At 41.4% G+C, this 18,672-nt stretch overlaps 1 protein-coding gene across 1 annotated transcript in view; it reads right to left on the bottom strand.

Moving 5' to 3' along the window:
• Nucleotides 1–10,336: 10,336 nt before the first annotated feature.
• The window catches only part of RNF31 (ring finger protein 31), a 36,470-nt gene continuing 28,134 nt past the window's right edge, over nucleotides 10,337–18,672 (bottom strand). Inside the window, exons 16-24 of the mRNA XM_069961659.1 lie at nucleotides 16,191–16,289; nucleotides 15,114–15,203; nucleotides 13,777–13,891; nucleotides 13,576–13,694; nucleotides 12,708–12,821; nucleotides 12,154–12,211; nucleotides 11,394–11,490; nucleotides 10,601–10,769; nucleotides 10,337–10,487 (exon numbers count right to left, since the gene is read on the bottom strand). Of these exons, the coding sequence (XP_069817760.1) occupies nucleotides 10,431–10,487; nucleotides 10,601–10,769; nucleotides 11,394–11,490; nucleotides 12,154–12,211; nucleotides 12,708–12,821; nucleotides 13,576–13,694; nucleotides 13,777–13,891; nucleotides 15,114–15,203; nucleotides 16,191–16,289 (918 nt within the window). The 3' untranslated portion in view covers nucleotides 10,337–10,430. The remainder of the gene's footprint in view (nucleotides 10,488–10,600; nucleotides 10,770–11,393; nucleotides 11,491–12,153; nucleotides 12,212–12,707; nucleotides 12,822–13,575; nucleotides 13,695–13,776; nucleotides 13,892–15,113; nucleotides 15,204–16,190; nucleotides 16,290–18,672) is intronic.

Genomic DNA, 18,672 nt, shown 5'->3' with positions numbered 1-18,672 from the left:
CTGCTGACTCAGTAAGTCCCTCTCTAGCGTGGTTAAACTGGATGATATAAGAGGGCAAACACTTTTTGGAATCTGCTCCTTGCTGTTTATTATTTGGCTCTTTTGGAAAATTTTGAGGGATCAAAAGCGGGGATACGCTGTTTGGAGGTTTCCCTGACAGCCAATAGCCATATAAATCGCTGGGTAATCGAGAGAGAAGGGTAAGGGTCCCCTCCATCATAGCCGGGCTATGGGCAACGACCTCAGCAAAAGAGGCTGTGTGCCTCAACGAGGCTGTGTGCCTCAACGTAGTAGTGGACGTCCAACATCTCCTCCTACCCCAAGGGAGGTGATGAATAAAAAATATGGCAAATGGGTCAGCAAGCATTTACCTAAATGGTGCATGCTGACTAGGGGAATAGATTTGGGGATCCCTAAAGAGGGAACGTTTGAGTTACCCCGCTGGGTTAATCTCTACAAAAATTGTAAATCTAAAATCACAGAGCCAAATGAAACAGCAGCTTGGAGTAGATGGATTGCAGAATCCTATTTGAAAGGTTAAAAAAAAAAGCCCTAGGTATCTTTCCTGTAGATACAAAGACAGCACAGTCAGGAAAGGAGGAACAGTCTGAGTTAGATACAAAAGAGGCAGAAGGAATAGAACAGCTTGCATTGTCTCTGGTGGAATCCATCATGGATAATACAGGTATCCCTGACTCAAGTATACAGGGCTCCCCAGTAGACACAGCAACTAGACCAAAAGGTCCCACTAGCTCAGCCATGTTATACCCGACTGAGCAATTGAGACCTCCCCTGTATACTGAGTCACCATACTAAGGTGCAATGTGTTAAAGACAGTCACCCTACTGCCGCTTCATGATGACCTGAGTGGGGATATTACAGGGCACAGTTGTGAACAGGAGATGGACCTCTTTTACTCTCCTCCCAATTCTGTCCTGGATGTCCCCATCACAGATGCTGAAATAACTCTGTATGTAGATGGGTCAGGAGTGCGGAGACCAGAGGGAGGGTTCGCTGCAGGCTTTGCTGTTGTGGATGACGCCTCCATTCTGTACTCTGAATCCCTTGATCCTAGCATATATTCTGCCCAAAGTGCAGAGTTACCTGGCCTGATCAGGGCATGTGAATTGGCAGAGGGAAGGACTGTGTGTATATATATATGTGTATACATGTATATATGTTTATATATATATGTGTGTACACCGACTCCTGCTATGCATATGGAGTCCTCCATGACATTGTTTTTTTGTGGGCACATAGAGGTTTCTTAACCTCTAGTGGAAAGGTGGTGAAACATGCGGACCTCATACAGGATCTGCTAGAGAAGGTGAAGCTCCCTAAAGCTGTAGCTGTAATCAAGTGCCAGGCACATCAGCGAACACAAGGCCCCGTAACCAGGGGCAACAACAGAGCAGATGAAGCAGCCAAACAGGCAGCAGTCATGCTTCTGCGAGAGTCCAATCCAGGTACAGAGAACCTGACAATGGATGTTCTAATACAGCTCCAAAAGCAAACAGGACCCCTAACTCATAGCAAATGGAGGAAAGCTGGCTGCAAACCACAAAATGACGTTTGGAAATATGGGGATGGTCGATTGTGTGCAACCCCAGTGTTATATCCAATTTTAGCTACTATATCTCATCTCCCCTCCCATGTTTCCAAAGGGGGAATGATTAGTAGTGTTAACAGGTTTTGGTTTGCACCGGGCTTCCCACAGTTTGCAATGGAGTGGTGTAGGAAATGTATGATCTGTGCCAAACATAATCCAGGAAAAATGACCAAGGTTGAGATGAAACATCTTGTAAAACCTGACTACCCATTCCAGAGGTTACAAATAGACTACATACAACTACCTAAGTGTGGCACATATGAGTATGTCCTGGTATGTGTGGACATGTTTCCTCCTGGATTGAGGCCTGGCCTGTTTCCAAGGCGACAACTCAGATCACAGCAAGGAAGCTAATTTCTGAGATAGTCTGCAGGTACGGCCTACCTGAGACATTAGAGTCTGACCGAGGGACTCACTTTACAGGACAAGTGTTTGCAGACGTCCTGAAAGGGTTGCAAATCAACCAGCATCTGCATACACCGTACCACCCACAATCATCAGGGAAGGTAGAAAGAGCAAATGGCGTTCTGAAAAATAAAATAGCCAAGAACTGTGAGCAAACTAAGCTGACCTGGGTACAAGCCTTACCTTTAGCTCTGTTTGCTATGCGGCATACCCCAAGGGGAAAGCATGGCCTCTCAGTATATGATATTTTGTATGGAAGGCCACCGCTTACAGGCCTTTTCTTTCCACAAGAGCTGCATGGACAATATGCTTCTTTAACTGATTATGTTATTCAGCTCCACAAACAACTGACTAATTTGCATGGAAAAGTTTTCTCTTCTTTACCAGATGCAGAGCAAACAACAGGAATTCATCACCTGCAGCCCGGAGACTGGGTGGTGATAAGAAGATACGCGAGAAAACATCTGGAACCCCGATTTGATGGCCCATACCAGGTGCTGCTGACTACACCCACCTCAGTCAAGGTGGAAGGGAAGCCAAACTGGATACACGCTTCCCATTGTAAAAAAGTTACTTTTCAGGTCAGCGACGATAACCTGTACCAAAAGGGTGAGGCCATTGGGGAAGAGGAAGACTAACAAACTATTAACATGCAGTTATTGTTCATTTTGCTGTTGTCCTACCTATTATTTTGTGCTTTGTACTTTCATGTGCGGGTGAAAGGAGAGAAGCAGAAGAACTCCATCTGGCTTCTACATCAACAGACAGCCAAACAGCTGAATGTCACCGACTGCTGGATCTGCTCTCATATCCCTGCCACCCACAGAGATATCCTTTAATTGGTGTACCAATATCAATGAATGATTTTAATCTCACAGACTATAGCTATGATGTCCAAATAGATGTAGACCACACAACTCACAATGCTCTCTCAGACCAAGGAACATACCTAGAAATTGTTGGCATAATATCTCCACCCACTATATGCTTAGGCCCTATGTATATAAATCACATAGCCAAGATTAAAGGCCGACAAGTGGGGTTACCTGAGGTACATGTGGGAAAAACCGATTGTGAGAATGCCACCTTGATATTTAACATGGAATATAATGATGCTACATGTAACCGGCAGCATGCCAACTGTAATAGCCTATGTTTCTGCCCAACTCTAAAAGCTTCTTGTGCCCCCAGGTGCGCCTGTCCTGAACAAACAGATGATGATGACTGGAGTTGTAAAACGCAAGTGCACAGAAATATGGTATGGTTTCAAAGCTGGCTGGGAAATCATGGTAGGATGATTCCTAAGGTGCTGAAACAAGGGCTCTACTATATTTGTGGCAACAGGGCCTACTCCTGGCTGCCAATGGGAGCATGGGGAAACTGCACTATAGGAAGAGTTGTTCCAGCCATTAGACCACAATCTAATATCATTTTCTGAAAAGTTCACAAGGGGACTTAGATTTAAGAGAGAGTTATTCACCTCAGCTGATAAAGCTTGGATGTGGTTCCCTTCTTGGACGGGCTGGGGAATTGAGCTAGCAAATAAGTTAAATAAGTATGCCAGTATTATGGATGGAATTATTAATGAAACCACAAGTTCTATCCATGCCCTTAATGAAGAATTGGCCCAAGTTAGAAAAGTAGCCTTATAAAATAGAATGGCTCTTGATTATTTGTTGGCCATAGAGAAGGAACATGTGCTATTATAGGGGAAGAGTGGTGTACCTGGATAGAAGATGCCCATGACCCCATAGAGACACACAGTGGTGGTGATAGGATTGATTTTAATACTTCTCATAAATTGGAAATCTCTAATGTGTTGTGTTTCTCGTTGCAGTAAAGGTGTGGATACGTCCATCCCTTAAAAAGGATAATACAGCTTCAGGGATGACCGTCCGATAGCCCAAGTTCGACTGCCCGTCTCTGCTGAAGACCCTCGGCTGTTTGTGAGACGAGTGGAAGACATCATCCCTGAATCAGGGTCCCACAGGTGCACAGGTATGCGGCCCGGAGCACGGCAAAACCGATGCAGAGTCCATAGGCTTTGTAAATCCTGTGACCCAGCTCGGGCCCCATGGTGGTGCATCTCTGGAAGTTGCTGTTATTATCCATTTAGTTAGAAATATATTTCTGTGTGTGCTTCAATAAAATATATCTTCATACTTAGAGGAAATGGTCACTAATAGATGGTTGGGAATGGATAGAGTATCCCATGTTATATGCAGCTTATCTGTATATACCATGCCCCTACCGACTGTCTAAGGGGTCATTTCCGGATAGGAAGGATGTTAGTTAGGAACGAGAAACTCAAATAATAAAAATAAATCAAATAAATAAATCAATAAAAAGTATAAGTGATAATGATATTATCAAAAGGGTGAGAATTGTTAAAGAAATAAAGGCAATCCAGCCATCTTGCCCTGTTTTTAATATCAAGTTGATGCTTAGAGTGGAATGGAAAAATATATTTCTGCTATTGTGATAGTTTTTCTTGTTTACAACTAGAATAAGTGTTTTTGCAAAACCTATGCTTTGTCAGCCACCTTGTGAGCCCCTCCCAAGAATTGTTGCACGTACATCTCAATATGGTGGAAGATAAGAAAATGTGCTCCTTGCCCAAGATTCAAGCTCCAGGATTGGTGCAACTACCTCACATGGACATTTTAAACATTATAAGAACCCAGTATTGTTATCGGATTGTAGCGCGCTGACTTGCATACATGAAGTGCACGTCTGTATGTCATATTATTGTTATCTTGTTTGAATAATAATAATAATCAACAATTTGGAGCAGCTGTCTCACGTTGTCTTTTTCCACGACAGAGGAAACAAAATTGTTCTTAAATCAACTGATCTCAGAAAATCATACAGATGTGTAAACGGCTTCTATTTGAAAATCTGAAGTCTTCCAGTACTTATCAGCTACTGTATGTCCTGCAGGAAGTGGTGTATTCTTTCCAGTGTGACACAGTGCTCTCTGCTGCCACCTCTGTGTCAGGAACTGTCAAGAGCAGCAGCAAATCCCCATAGAAAACCTCTCCTGCTCTGGACAGTTCCTGTCACAGACAGAGGTGGCAGCAGAGGGCACCATTTCAGGCTGGAAAGAATACACCACTTCCTGCAGTACATACAGCAGCTAATAAGTACTAGAAGACTGGATTTTTTTCAAATAAAAGTAATTTAAAAATAGGTACAACTTTCTGCCATCAGTTGATTTAGGAACAATATTTTTTTCACTGGAGTACTCCTTTAATACCAGTCCAGCCCACTGGTGGACCTTGATGTATGGTATATAATTCTAACAAATGTATTTTTTTATATTAAAAAAAACCTATTAGTTTCTTTGAAAACAGGGGGGGCTGGTGCTAATTTAGGTGAGAAGACCGTACAGCAAGTAGAGGGCACAGCTGCAGGAGGGTGCTGTGGTTTGGGTGGTATCCCAGCTCCACTATGCTCACCTGTCATTCCCTTCCCCGCATTTCCTCAGTTAGGCTACGTTCACACAGAGCAAAAGGAGCGGATTACGCAAGGAAATATTTCCGCCTGAAATCAACTGACGCTGAATTCCGAGCAGAATATAAGCAGAATGTAAGCAGAATCCCTGCGTATTCTGCTAGGAAAGTGTTCAGCTCGTAATCAGCTCTTGACAAATTCAGCGTGGAATACTCGAGGAATCTGCGCTGAATCCGCATGCATTCAGCGCTGAAATTCAGCGAGTATTTGGTGAGTAAACTAGACTATACCAGAACATATACTAGAATCCTCCCCCCCCCCTTTTCCCATTTCCGCGCTGATTCAGCGAGTAATTTCCGCTTGTATTACGCTTGTATTCCGCGCTGAATACACGCGTATTCCGCGCTGAAACAGAAAATCAGAGCCCCATTTCCAGAACCAATAGCACTGTCAGCCTCCTATCTGATGATCTGTATTCTGTGGGCGGAGTTCTGTGTTGTGGGCGTAGCCTGCTGTAGGTGCATGCAGAACTTCGTTGCCCAGCTCTCTTGCCCTTCCGCTAAACAGTGGCTGAAGCATTGGTCATGATTTAGCTATAAACCAATTGGCTTACAGTTAATTCTACCGCCAGAAGTTCGGGTATCTTTGGATATGACCATGCCGGGTTGGTTCCATGCAAGAGTCATACTGGATCAGAATGGGGCTCCTGCACAGAAAAGACCCAGTGTAGTTGTATCCATGGATACCGATCAAGTTAGCGCATATCATGATAGGTGCCTTTTAAAAATTACACATACACATACAGTATGCAAAAACTTTCTACACAAAGTTTTTTTCATAAAACTGCAAGCGTTAGTATTTCTATGTACAGCAAAATAATAATCATCATAAGTGAACCTTCAAATGATGTAAGCTACTGTAACCGCACAATCCCATACAAGCAAGTAGTGGTTGTCTCTCCTAACCTAAGCCACTAGAGGGAGGGGGTTATATCAAGGCCATCACTAGGGACACGCTTATATCTCTGGAACACATTACCTTTGTGTTGACTACAGATCGTAGTTAATGGTTTATTCATTTAATAAACAATTTTCATACTTCAGGAAGTGTTTCAATTGATAATTATTTCTCTCTAGTAATATAATAATAATAATAATAATAATAATAATAATAATATTGCTATAAAAAAATGCCTTCATTTGGGCAGTGATGGAGACGCGGCCTATCAGTCCCTGGGACCCAGCACTGCTATGTCTCACTGCCGTATGTACAACATTGGTCACTGATTATGCAGAGGGGTGGCCATACAGCACCATACAGTGCTAGGGCCTTCGTTAAAGGGGAACTCCAGGTAGAGGTTAAAATAAATGAAACTTCTGCAGAAGCATATAGCATTACTTACCTATCTATCCCAGTTTTGAAACTACCAAAAATCCATTTATTTGGGTTTTTTTTTTGCTCTGTATTGTGTTTCTGTCCTTCCTGGTTTAGCATTTCCCAGAATGCAATGCTTTCCCTCAGCTGATCATCACAGTCCCCCACCCACACAATCAGTAAAATTAGTGCTGCACCTGCTTCTGGCCAGTCAGAGATGGTGGATCACTCAGGGGATTGGGGATCCAGCCAAGCCTCCTGTGACATCGCACCCTGCCCCCTGTCTGCATCATCAGCCTGTGCTCAGCAAACACACACAATGTGAGACAGAGGCATGGAATATTTGTCTCCTAATAGGGGATAGCAGAAGGAGCAGGAGACAATGTGAATTGGCACAGGGGCCATTTTTTTTTTCACTTCCTGGATTTCTATCAGCTATCAGTGTGGCAGAACCGTGCAGTGTGTATAGCATGGTTATTATTATGGTATTATGTTATTATGGTAATTTAGGTGAGACTGTACAGCAAGTAGAGGGCACAGCTGCAGGAGGGTGCTGTGGTTTGGATGGTATCCCAGCTTCACTATGCTCACCTGACATTCCCTTCCCTGCACTACCCTTAGTAAGGCTACATTTACGCGTAGCAAAACTAGCAGGTTGCACACTGCATGTGGCTAAAGTACAGACAAAAATACAGAAAGCGCAACAGCAACCTGCACGGGCAAGTGCTTACCATATATACTCCCCCCGGCGTGCACGCAATAAAAACCTGCTCTATAGATATTGAAAAATGAGGATCTTAGCAAACTATTTGATCAGAGTGCACCATGTCACCACATTATGGTGTCCCTTGTTAACATAGCGATGAGATTAGCAAGGAAACAGGCCTAGTGTAAGTTATAGCTCTGCGCCAATTTCCACCTAGCTTCCAATTATTCTGTAGACATATCCTGAATACATTGTTTGTGTTCTCACTTTCTCAGTGACGCCCTTTGGAAAGAGGAACTATCTATATAATGAAAAGTTAAAAAGTATTTTCAACCCTTGATGGTGAACAGCATAAGCAGCAAAGCTTAAAGTGGTAAGCGGGGCTTCTGGGCCCAGTCGCAGCTGCTACCCATGTGACCGCTATAGGTACCCCACTGTCTAAGCAGGTGTGTTAGAATTTAATCTATTTTCCTGTACTACTAACCCAATATTAAGATATGTTCAGACGCTGTATGACACTGGCCGTTCCGTGACCCGGCCAGGTCACCGAACGGCCGGTGTCAGAAAAGATCATCCTGAATTCTGATGCAGGCGCATCAGTGTGCGCCCGAATCAGAACTCCCCACTGCACACAATGGAGCATGCGGCCAGAGCCACACGCTCCATTGTGTAAACTGACAGGGCTTTCTGTGGCCACTATTCATTAAATAGCGGCCTCAGAAAACTAACATGTCAGTTTCTTGCTGCGCCGCTAGGGATCCCGGCCGGAATGTATACTATGTGTAGATACTCCGGCCGGGATTCCCTCAGCCTTCAGCACAACATAATTTCTGTACTAATCATGGCCGTTGCAACAACGGCCCTGATTACTACGTAACGTTGTGTGAACATAACTATGCCTAACTATGGAAATTCCATCAGGCATTTATTAGGTTCCATCATATATGACTCAATATCTAAACTTCTTAGTGACATTGGGGGAAATTTATGAAGGGCGTTGTACCTATTTTAAGGTGGATAGTTAGATTTATCACCCTTTTTTGAGCCAAGTTCTATTTATGAACCAGTATTGGACAGGTGAATATTTTTTAGATTTTAGATTATTTTTTTTAAATCTGCCTGTTTTGAGCATTTACCCAAAAATCCGGGATTTGCACTCAAATTATCATTTGCGATTTTTTAAAAAAGTTGCAAAAACTGGTGCAGGCTTATGTCTGGTCAGTACCAAGTGAATTTGTTTGCATCTTTTTAGTTAGACGCATTTATTACGACAGAACGACTTTTCCATAAATCACAAATAATATATTGGAGTAAAATACACACCAACCCATATTAGATCTGTCACACACATTAGACACCTTAGTAAATGTCTCCGATTGTTTTTTTTTTCGAATCTCTTAAAGGGAATCTGTCAGGTCCCTAATAGGTACAGAACTGCAGATAAGTGTGGCACTGCAGCTTCCAATGAAAAATGCTACAAGCAGATAGCTGTGACACTTGAGCTTCCAAGGAAAAATGCTATTTTTTGACTTTGCAAATGGACATTAGCAATGACAAAGGGATCATTTGATTTATCTCCTACCGGCGTACCATTTCTCTATCTGAGACAGGAGCTCAGAGGATGTCTCTTGCTTTCAGTATATCTTTACTAAACTTCACACTGAAAGCAACTCTGTACCCACAATCTGACCCCCCCCCCCAACCGCTTGTACCGTCAGATAGCTGCTTTTAATCCAAGATCTGTCCTGGGGTCCGTTCGGCAGGTGATGCAGTTATTGTCCTAAAAAACAATTTTTAAACTTGCAGCCCGTGCCAAACGGGAGTATCTGTGCTCTAACTTTGCACCATCCCTCCGTCCCTCCTCCCCACCCTCTTCATCATTAGGAATGCCACTGGAACATTTTCTCCATGCTGAACACTGCACAGTTGCTTAACGATCCAGCCCATGTTCAGTATTCACACAGCTGACAAATAGGAGACAATCTGCCTGGAGCATTCCTAATGATGAGGAGGGTGGGTAGGAGGGACGGAGGGGTGGTGCAAAGTTAGGGCACAGATACTCCCGTTTGGCAAGGGCTGCAAGTTTAAAAATAGATTTTTAGGACAATAACTGCATCACCTGCCGAACGGACCACAGGAGAGATCTTGGATTAAAAGCAGCTATCAAAAGGTACAAGTGGTTTGGGGGGGACCGATTGTGGGTACAGAGTCGCTTGAAGCTACTTTCTGAGCAATCCATTTGAGTAGGGCATTCACGTTTGCAGGGGAATACAGCATCTCCGAATCACCGTTTCTAAGGAAGAGTTCTTTAATGTATCACAAAAATGAAGTGTGAACTATGCATGAGCTGAAAGTCCTACAATGTAGTTACATGATCAAATACTGATGATATGTTGTATGATGTCATTTTCGCAAATACTGATGATATGTTATATGATGTCATTGTCACAAATACTGATGATATGTTATATGATGTCATTGTCACAAATACTGATGATATGTTGTATGATGTCATTTTCGCAAATACTGATGATATGTTATATGATGTCATTGTCACAAATACTGATGATATGTTATATGATGTCATTGTCACAAATACTGATGATATGTTATATGATGTCATTGTCACAAATACTGATGATATGTTATATGATGTCATTGTCACAAATACTTATCTTATGTTGTATGATGTCAATGTCACAAATATTGATCATACTGTATGTTGTATGATGTCATTGTCACAACTAGAAAACATTTATGGAAGTGACATTTCGCGTACGGTTCAAAAAAATGATACAGTAATTTTTATTTAATTGATAACTATCTAATATACAATATTTAATAATCTTCCTGTTGTCGGAAGAGAAGGTAGAAAGAAAAGCATTATGAGTGGTGATTTCTTTGAACAGCTGGATTCAGAGGCATCTCAAGCACCAGCATCTAAAAAGAGAAAGCCCAGCATTAAACAAAACAAGCACAAAAGACAATGTCATGTTTGTTCCCTAACTGAAGAGAAGACACCATCATTATTAACAGTAACAGCATTGTGTCACCTTTACAAGTCTGTCCTTGTACGATCTCTCATCTTCAGCGGCCTCTCGAGGGGGGCATTTTTGAAGGTAGCGTTTACATACAGTGACAATTTCTTCCAAGTCATAGAGCGTACAAGGATCCAAAGATGATGCATTAATGCGACTGACCAGATATTCCTTATAATGAGATCTAAAGATGGAATATATCGGTCCATTATTCTCCAATACATACTTTCATAAAGTACAATGTGTAATGGTGCATGCTACATTCCCCATTAAAGGAAACCTATCAGCAGGTTAGAAGCATCTAAACATCTTATATGTCCCTGTAGGAAACAGGGCACTGAGGATGAAGGTAAGTTTCTTACCTCCATCCTCTAAGCTGTTTTGGGGATATTAGCAGTTTATTTAATAGGCTAATGAGGCGTTCGGGTCACCTCAATGCCCTGACCATCCCACCTTCTTAATAAATATTGGTGAGGTGCTCTGTGCCACTCTGCTAATATTAGTTAGGAGGGAAAGGCCAGATCAGTGCCACCCCCAGTGCACCGAAACACCTATTAGCATATAATATAATCTGCTAATATCCAGAAAACCAAACTCATCTTCATCCTCAGGACCCTGGGGTCTACAGGGACATATCAGAAGGTTAGATGCTTCTAAGTTTCCCTTAAATCAGCATGGAAAAGAGGTTTTCAGCAGAATAAAACAGATCACAAAAATGCAAAAAATGTTATGTGCAGCACTGCAATGAAATCAAGAAAATGATTTACTATAGACCAATAAAAGAATACAGTGAATGTGTAATACTTACTCACAAAGCCCTGCATATCCAAATGCAGTCTGTTTTCCACAAGCCTCATCGTTCAATCCATCTATAGTCTCTTTCTGTTCCATGACACGACATCCACCTATGAAACACAATTGCAAATAGGAACAATTCACAGGCTATTTCTTACACGTAACAATACAGCAAGACTGAAGATTTTATTGCATCTATGTTAGTGATTTTTTAATGAGACAAATTTTTTTACTTTCTGAAAACAGCACAACTCTAAAGCATTGTGGAATTGTGGAAGAATTAAATCCTTCAGCAGTGTTTAAGTAAATGCTTAGCAGCATCCAGTACACACTGATGTGCAGTGGTGAATGCACTATAGTCATACAGGGTGGATACGCAGTAGGTTTTCCACAGAGGACTTGTGTGCAGAAAATCTGCAGTGTAATGTCATCCACTCGCTGCATGAAAGGTCCACACAAAGTCTGCACATAAATGGACTTGCAGCACCTATGGAGATCTTGCAGCATGTCAAGTTATGATTCGGCTTTAGTTCTGCTGATTTCAACAGGGAAGTCAATGGCCTCAAAAATAGGCTAAAGGTCAGAACTCTGTGGCTTGTTGTGCATGTGGGCAGAGCAATCCCCAGATACTAAGAAATGACTTATGCCCAGCACTTGCATATGCTTAAGTATGCTTGTAGTCTATTAAATCATAAAGCAATATGGTAAATATATATTCACAGGAGGTTATTTGTGGCCCATCATGGTCCATTATTGAGATGAAAAGAGCATACCTCCAGGTCCAGCTTGTGTTCCAGCAGGAGGGTCTGTGTTAAAGGCCACATTAGACATCTGATTAAAAAAATATGGTAAAAATAATTGATGGAACAGATCAGATAAGTGACAACTGTGAACTTATGAAGATGACCTAAATATTTCATAATATCTGCAAAATCAGATTCTTACAATAAGCAACACTGGAGATAATTCAGTCAACAAACAAAATCAAAGATACAGGCAATTTTTTTTTTAGAGAGGTATAAAAGAAAAATCTGGACCTGCTCTACAGTAGCGCTCCTCTAATAATAATAATATTATTTATTTGTATAGGGCCAACAGAGTCCACAGCGAATAGCGCCAACAGATTCTGCAGCGCACGAGTTAGCCCAGCAGCTGATGAGTCAAGTCAGCAGTGGTTACATTGACTGAATGAAAATTCGCTGTGAGAATGCGGAGCCATAGCCATAACTGTACGCAGCATGGCAGGTGCTGCCAAGTGGTGCATGTAAAGTGGACAAGAATACATTACTAAAGGAAAACCAACACATACATTTCAAAATCTACATACTTGTAGAAGTGTCTGTAGACGAGCCACCTCCCAATCTCGTAGGTAGAATAAGCAGTTTCTAGGATGATGAGCATGGAGAGACATTCTGACAGTGCAGGAAGGGACAGTACACTTCTATGAAAGAAAGATAACTTCATATAAAGCATAAATGATGAACTAATCTTGTCGTTTTACCTATAGTCATAGTTAACAACTAATGAATAAGCATACATAAATTACATATAGGCTAGTGACATGCTGGTTTTTCTTATAGATGTTGGCCAGATTTACGAAAACTGCTCACTATTATTTTAAATTATTTTGTTGCAACTGATACAGAGGGTGATATATTTCTCTTTTATAATATGTAAGTATTGACCACTAAGGGATTTCCTTTCAAGCTCATGTGCTGCCCAGCGCTGTAGTCTAGGGGGCTAATCTATCTGCAGCAACTGCTAGACTGAGACAGGACACAAAAAGTTATGGCATGACATTCTACTGTGTGTGCTTCCTGCAGTATAGTGAGATGGAAAAAACCAGACTGCATAACAGCGATTCCTGAAATCTGCCTGACTGCATAGTAATGCCTGACCTGTCATGCATCCAGCAAAGGGGTCAATTGCAGATAGCAATGCAATACAGTAGGGTGGTCAGGAAAAGCAGATGAAAAAATAAGCAGGATACAGAACGGAGACAATATTTTTACTTTTTTTATAATGATATATATGCTATAAAATACAATAGTACTAGAAACCAACATTAATTTTAAAAGCGTGAAAAAATGTAAATATCTGGCCTGGAATTGCTTTCAGCCTGTGGGAAAGCAAATTTATAGAAAATTCTTAATGGCACCCATACACAATGGGATAATACTAAACAAGCCACTCACATTTTTAGAGTGGAAAGTGTTGTAACATCCACTACAGAACTGATGGCGGCACTGAGAGCAGATAAAATGCATACAACCTCCTCTGGCAAGAGCATAAGAGAACTTGCAGTGTGGACAAGCTGAGGGAAGAATACAAAACATCATCAGTATGCAGATTTTCAAGCAAGACAAGAAGATCAGAAATACAAGGAATACACTCACTGATCCCATTCTCCTGCAGGTACACGGCCAGGCCTTGGGCCTGATATTCAGCATCATTTTCTCTCTTCCAACTTTGGAAATCTTCACAACTCAGGGCTCGATGCTGTTCCTCCCACTATATTATTGGTAGGAAAGACAGTGTTGAATATGAATTTATAGAAAATAATCTGCAAGGTTTAAAGATAAAAAGACAAGCAGAAAAGTGGTCTAAACTGCAGAATATACTGTGTATCTAAATATGTTACATTGCCCTTGGAACAAGGCACACACACAGTAACGCTAAACTTAATTATTTTTTTATTATTTATTATTTATTTTTTTTTAGAAATCAACGATTTGTGATTGCAAGCAGTTTTGTAATATACGCTTGTTTTCTTCTATTTTTAAATTAACATTACACATATGGCCACTGAATGTCTTTCTTCCTCTTAAATGGCTGGCCACGCTACCTCCATGCCAATATTTGGTCTTTACTCTGTTCAAAAAAAGAGACCAAACACAGGAAGTCCTTTGCACACTCACAGACATGGCTTGGTATTGACTGACAGCTATTCATGAGCGTGTACAGAGCAGGATAAGTCTTCATGTGTTCTACATTCAGGAGCAGAAAATCCTTGGGGTGCTTGCATTGTATGGTCAGCTCTCCTGTCACAAAGCACCAAAACCTCTGTAACCACTCAGTGACATTATACTGAGTAAATTAGTGCATAAAAAAGCATTGTTTCTTGTTAGGCATGCATAGTTGACAATATATTATCAAAAGTTAATAATATAATTAGCCTTCAGTTGATATACAGCCTTCATGATAAACAGATGTCTTTCCTTGCATGAGCGCACAAAGGACTGGGAATTCATGTGTCTGGTCTCTTTTTTTTAACATAAAAAAAGACCAAATATCAGCACAGAGGGAGCATGGATTACAGTTTGGCTGTATGTATATAGTTGATTTAAACATAGAAAACTTTTTCTTTTCTGCGACAGTGCCTCTCAAAAGGGAACCTGTCATCTCTTTCATGCTGCCTGAACCACGAGTCACAGGGGCTGTCCCTGCTGGTTTCTTTCCGCCCCACCAGCCTTGACTGTAAGACCTCTCCCTCTTTGGGAAAAGAGAATGATTTATTGGTTAAGGCTTGTATGGCTGTAGGGAGAAGCTGTGGGGGACCATCCTGATGACTTGTGGGTCAGGCAGTATGAAAGTTATCTTCAAAAGTCTCAGATAAAAAACATTCAAGTGTTTCTCAATGTTCTCTATCTTCTTGATACATATACTTTTCTTAGCTGGTATGCTTTGCAGTCTATCTAGTTCCCAGTGTAAATTTCAGAGCACTGGAACTTACTGGTCGCTTGCATTTCCTGCAGAAGCTGCATTTGCACTGAGGACACTTTACATCTAGTTGATCCCGTTCATAAATAAATCCAAATGAACACTAGAAAAAAAAATGGTTACATTATTCCCTTAATAATTAATTATCGGTTTAGGGCTGATTCTGGCAGATATTACAAGAATACAAAATAAGCATCTAAAATTGTGTCATAATGAGTGGACGCAACATAATAAATGAGGGCGTACATAACTAGGACTGATATTTTTAAAACATTTTAAAACATCTGCAAGAAATTCCAGACAAGGGTCTTAAGGCCCCCATACGCGTTACACTAAGGTCAGCCAAACCCACCACTGGCTGTCAGTGTAAGGACTCCCGGGATAAGTGCCAACCAGGATAAATTTTCACTGCCTCAATTCTCAGAGATAAGTCAGTGGCAGAACAGTATGGCAGTTAGCGTACCTCTTCCCCAAAGGGAACATATGGACGTTCAGTCGTCTATGGGAAAGACGTCAGTTTATGTTTTAATCAAACATTTTATCACTAGCTTTAGGTCGTCTGCAGCTATCTTTAATAGTTAGGTTCAGGGAAGAAAAGGAGCGCTGCACCTCACACCTATGGCTGATACTAGTGCCCCTAGGCTAAATAAAAAACACATCAGAATTTTGTGTATGAATTGATCAAGCCACACTGCCCCATGTACCATCGTGCAGGTATCTGATACACATGGGTCCCTACACTAAGTCCACACCGTGCCAGTCAGTGGCCACCAACCCCGCAGGCGCGCATAGTCAGAGATTGGGGGCCATGGGACGGCCCTGCGACCCCCATGCCACAGGACCAGACCCAAAAACACCACACCAGAACCCGGCCAGCACCGCCGGCGGAGAAGGTCGCCCCCAAACAGCACAAGTCTGGATGAGGTATTGCGCTCACCATAGCTGCTGCAGACAGAATGGGAAAAGACAGGAGTCTTTTAGTTGTTGATTTGAGTTAGTTGAGCATTTACTCCAATATTTGAGACCAGAATTTGTACTCTTCTTAACACTGGATGGCAAACGCAGACTGATTAATTTTGGGTATACTCACATGTGTGCACCAAAGAAATTTCGGATCTTTCATAAGTGTCCTTTCTGTCAACTTTTTATGAAACAAATTGTACGCGTCCTCCTCCAGAGTGTCCCGTAACTGGAAAGTACCATAGAAAATGAAATTAACACACCCCTCCATCAAACTTCATAAACAAGTGATCTAAACAGGGGGTAAATATTTCAGGGATTCCAAAATAAGATGTCAATAAATGTCAATGTATTTATACTCATAAAAAAACACTTCATATAAAAGCAAACCAGTCTATGCATATAAATAATACAAAGAGAAGACCACAATGATGACATATGTATTCTCAGACCTAATATAACATTAAAACCCTACATACACTGTTTATAGCTTTCTCTTTAGAACCACCTTTTCCATAGGGAACAGCAAACTTTCCTGGGGAAGGGACTGGCTGGCACCACTGGATCTCTCCACACTGGCTGGATACTCACAGTTTTTAAGATCTCTGCTTCCATTGACATACAGGAACCTATCTTGCAATCTTCCAGTGGATAAAAAGCTGTCCTGATTATGTGATGGACATGCAGCTGCAACATCTGTACAGTTATGTAGTAGTGGTGCTCTCGTGTGATCATTATATGACCGGGAGACATTTTTATCATTCAGTGCAGTCTCTTTTTAAATTACCATAAGTACAGATATTGAAAAACAGAAGCACTTGATATAGAAGATGCATTGCAGGATTGTATACATTTTTTTTATGCTGACATCCAAGCAGTTGTAACCACTTAAGAGTCCTTTTACACAGCTTGACATAGGGCCTTGGAAGGATGCAAACAAGTGCTGATCAGCGAGTTCGGCGCTCGTTTGCAGTGCCTTTACATGGCGCAATTTATCGAGCAGCCAAGCCATTTAAAGAAGGAAAACTGACAGCAGGAAGATGCTAATCCGTGCTGCCAGTTTTTAGATGCCATCACATCAGCATTGTATACTTACCATCAGCGCTGGAAAAAAGGATGCATCTGTGACACTGTCAGAAAGAAGGTGAAGATGCCAGATCACAGCAACTTGATGGTAAGTATGCATGGCTGATGTGATGGCATCTGGAAACTGGCAGCACGGATATATGTATATCTGTGCTGTCAGTCTCCCTTTTGTTATTATTCACAGTTGCTTGAGAAAGGCTGTTACGCCAGACGAAACGTTGCATTTCATGTGTGAATCGAAACCTTGATGCTGTCTCCATGTCTTTAATTTTTGGATTTTGGTCGGATGGGGATCCAGTCTGGTTAGGCGTGCATCTTCTAGTCTGATGATATATTAATCTGGTGCTGGTAGGACTGTGTTTGTCCCTTTTGTTATTGGCCTGACCAAAAGATGCGATCAGGTGAGGATCAGTCGTTTTCTGGCCCCTCAGCTGATCACTGCCACTTTTAGACAGGCTGATTATCGGCTGAATGAGCGTTTCTAGGAACACTCATTGCTGATAATTGCCTCTTGTAAAAGGCCCTTTAGAAATCACTTTATCACACAATGGCTACCGTTACGTACTACAAATAAACATGATACTGATGCTCAGCTAACAAATGCTTGTCTTGGCACAGATTTCATTAACCCCTTCGTGCTGCAGCTAGTTTGGGCCTTAATGACCAGGCTAATTTTTCAAAATCTGACCTGTCTCACTTTATGCGCTTATAGCTCAGTGATGCTTTAACGTATGTTAGCGATTCTGAGATTGTTTTTTCGTCACATATGGCACTTTATGTTAGTGGCAAAATTTGGTCACTACTTTGTGTGTTTTTTGTGAAAAACATAAAAATATCATGAAAAATTTTAAAAATTAGCATTTTATGAACTTTGAAATTCTCTGCTTCTAAAAAAAGAAAGTCGTAGCACATAAATTAGTTACTAAGTCACATTACCAATATGTCTTCTTTATTCTGGCATAATTTGGTAAACATATTTTACTTTTTTAGGGTGTTACGGGGCTTAGAAATTCATCAGCAAATTATCACATTTTCGTGAAAGTTTCCAAAACTGATTTTTTAGGGACCAGTTCTTTTTTTAAATGGATTTAGAAGTCTGGTATCCTGAAAACCCCCATAAGTGACCCCATTTTGGAAACTACACACCTTAAAGAATTAATCTAGGGGTATAATGAGCATTTTAACCCTACAGGGGCTGGAGGAAAGTATTCACAATTAGGCAGTAAAAAAATGGAAAATTAAAATTTTCCAATAATATATACGTTTAGATTGAAGTTTCTCATTTTCAAAAGGAAAATGAGAGAAAAAGCACCCCAAAATTTGTAACGCAGGTTCTCTTGAGTACAGCGGTACCCCATATGTGGGCGTAAACCACTGTATGGGCACACAGCCGGTCTCAGAAGGAAGGGAGCGCCAATTAGCTTTTCCAATGCAGATTTTGCTGAAGAAGTTTCTGAGCGCCAGGTGCGTTTGCAGTGCCCCTGTAGTGTCAGCAGAGAGAAAAACCCCCATAAGTCACCCCATTT

Source organism: Dendropsophus ebraccatus, chromosome 3, assembly GCF_027789765.1.
Source record: "Dendropsophus ebraccatus isolate aDenEbr1 chromosome 3, aDenEbr1.pat, whole genome shotgun sequence".
In the NCBI taxonomy this organism is placed as follows: Eukaryota; Metazoa; Chordata; class Amphibia; order Anura; family Hylidae; genus Dendropsophus; species Dendropsophus ebraccatus.
This window is presented reverse-complemented; position numbering and strand designations above follow the sequence as displayed.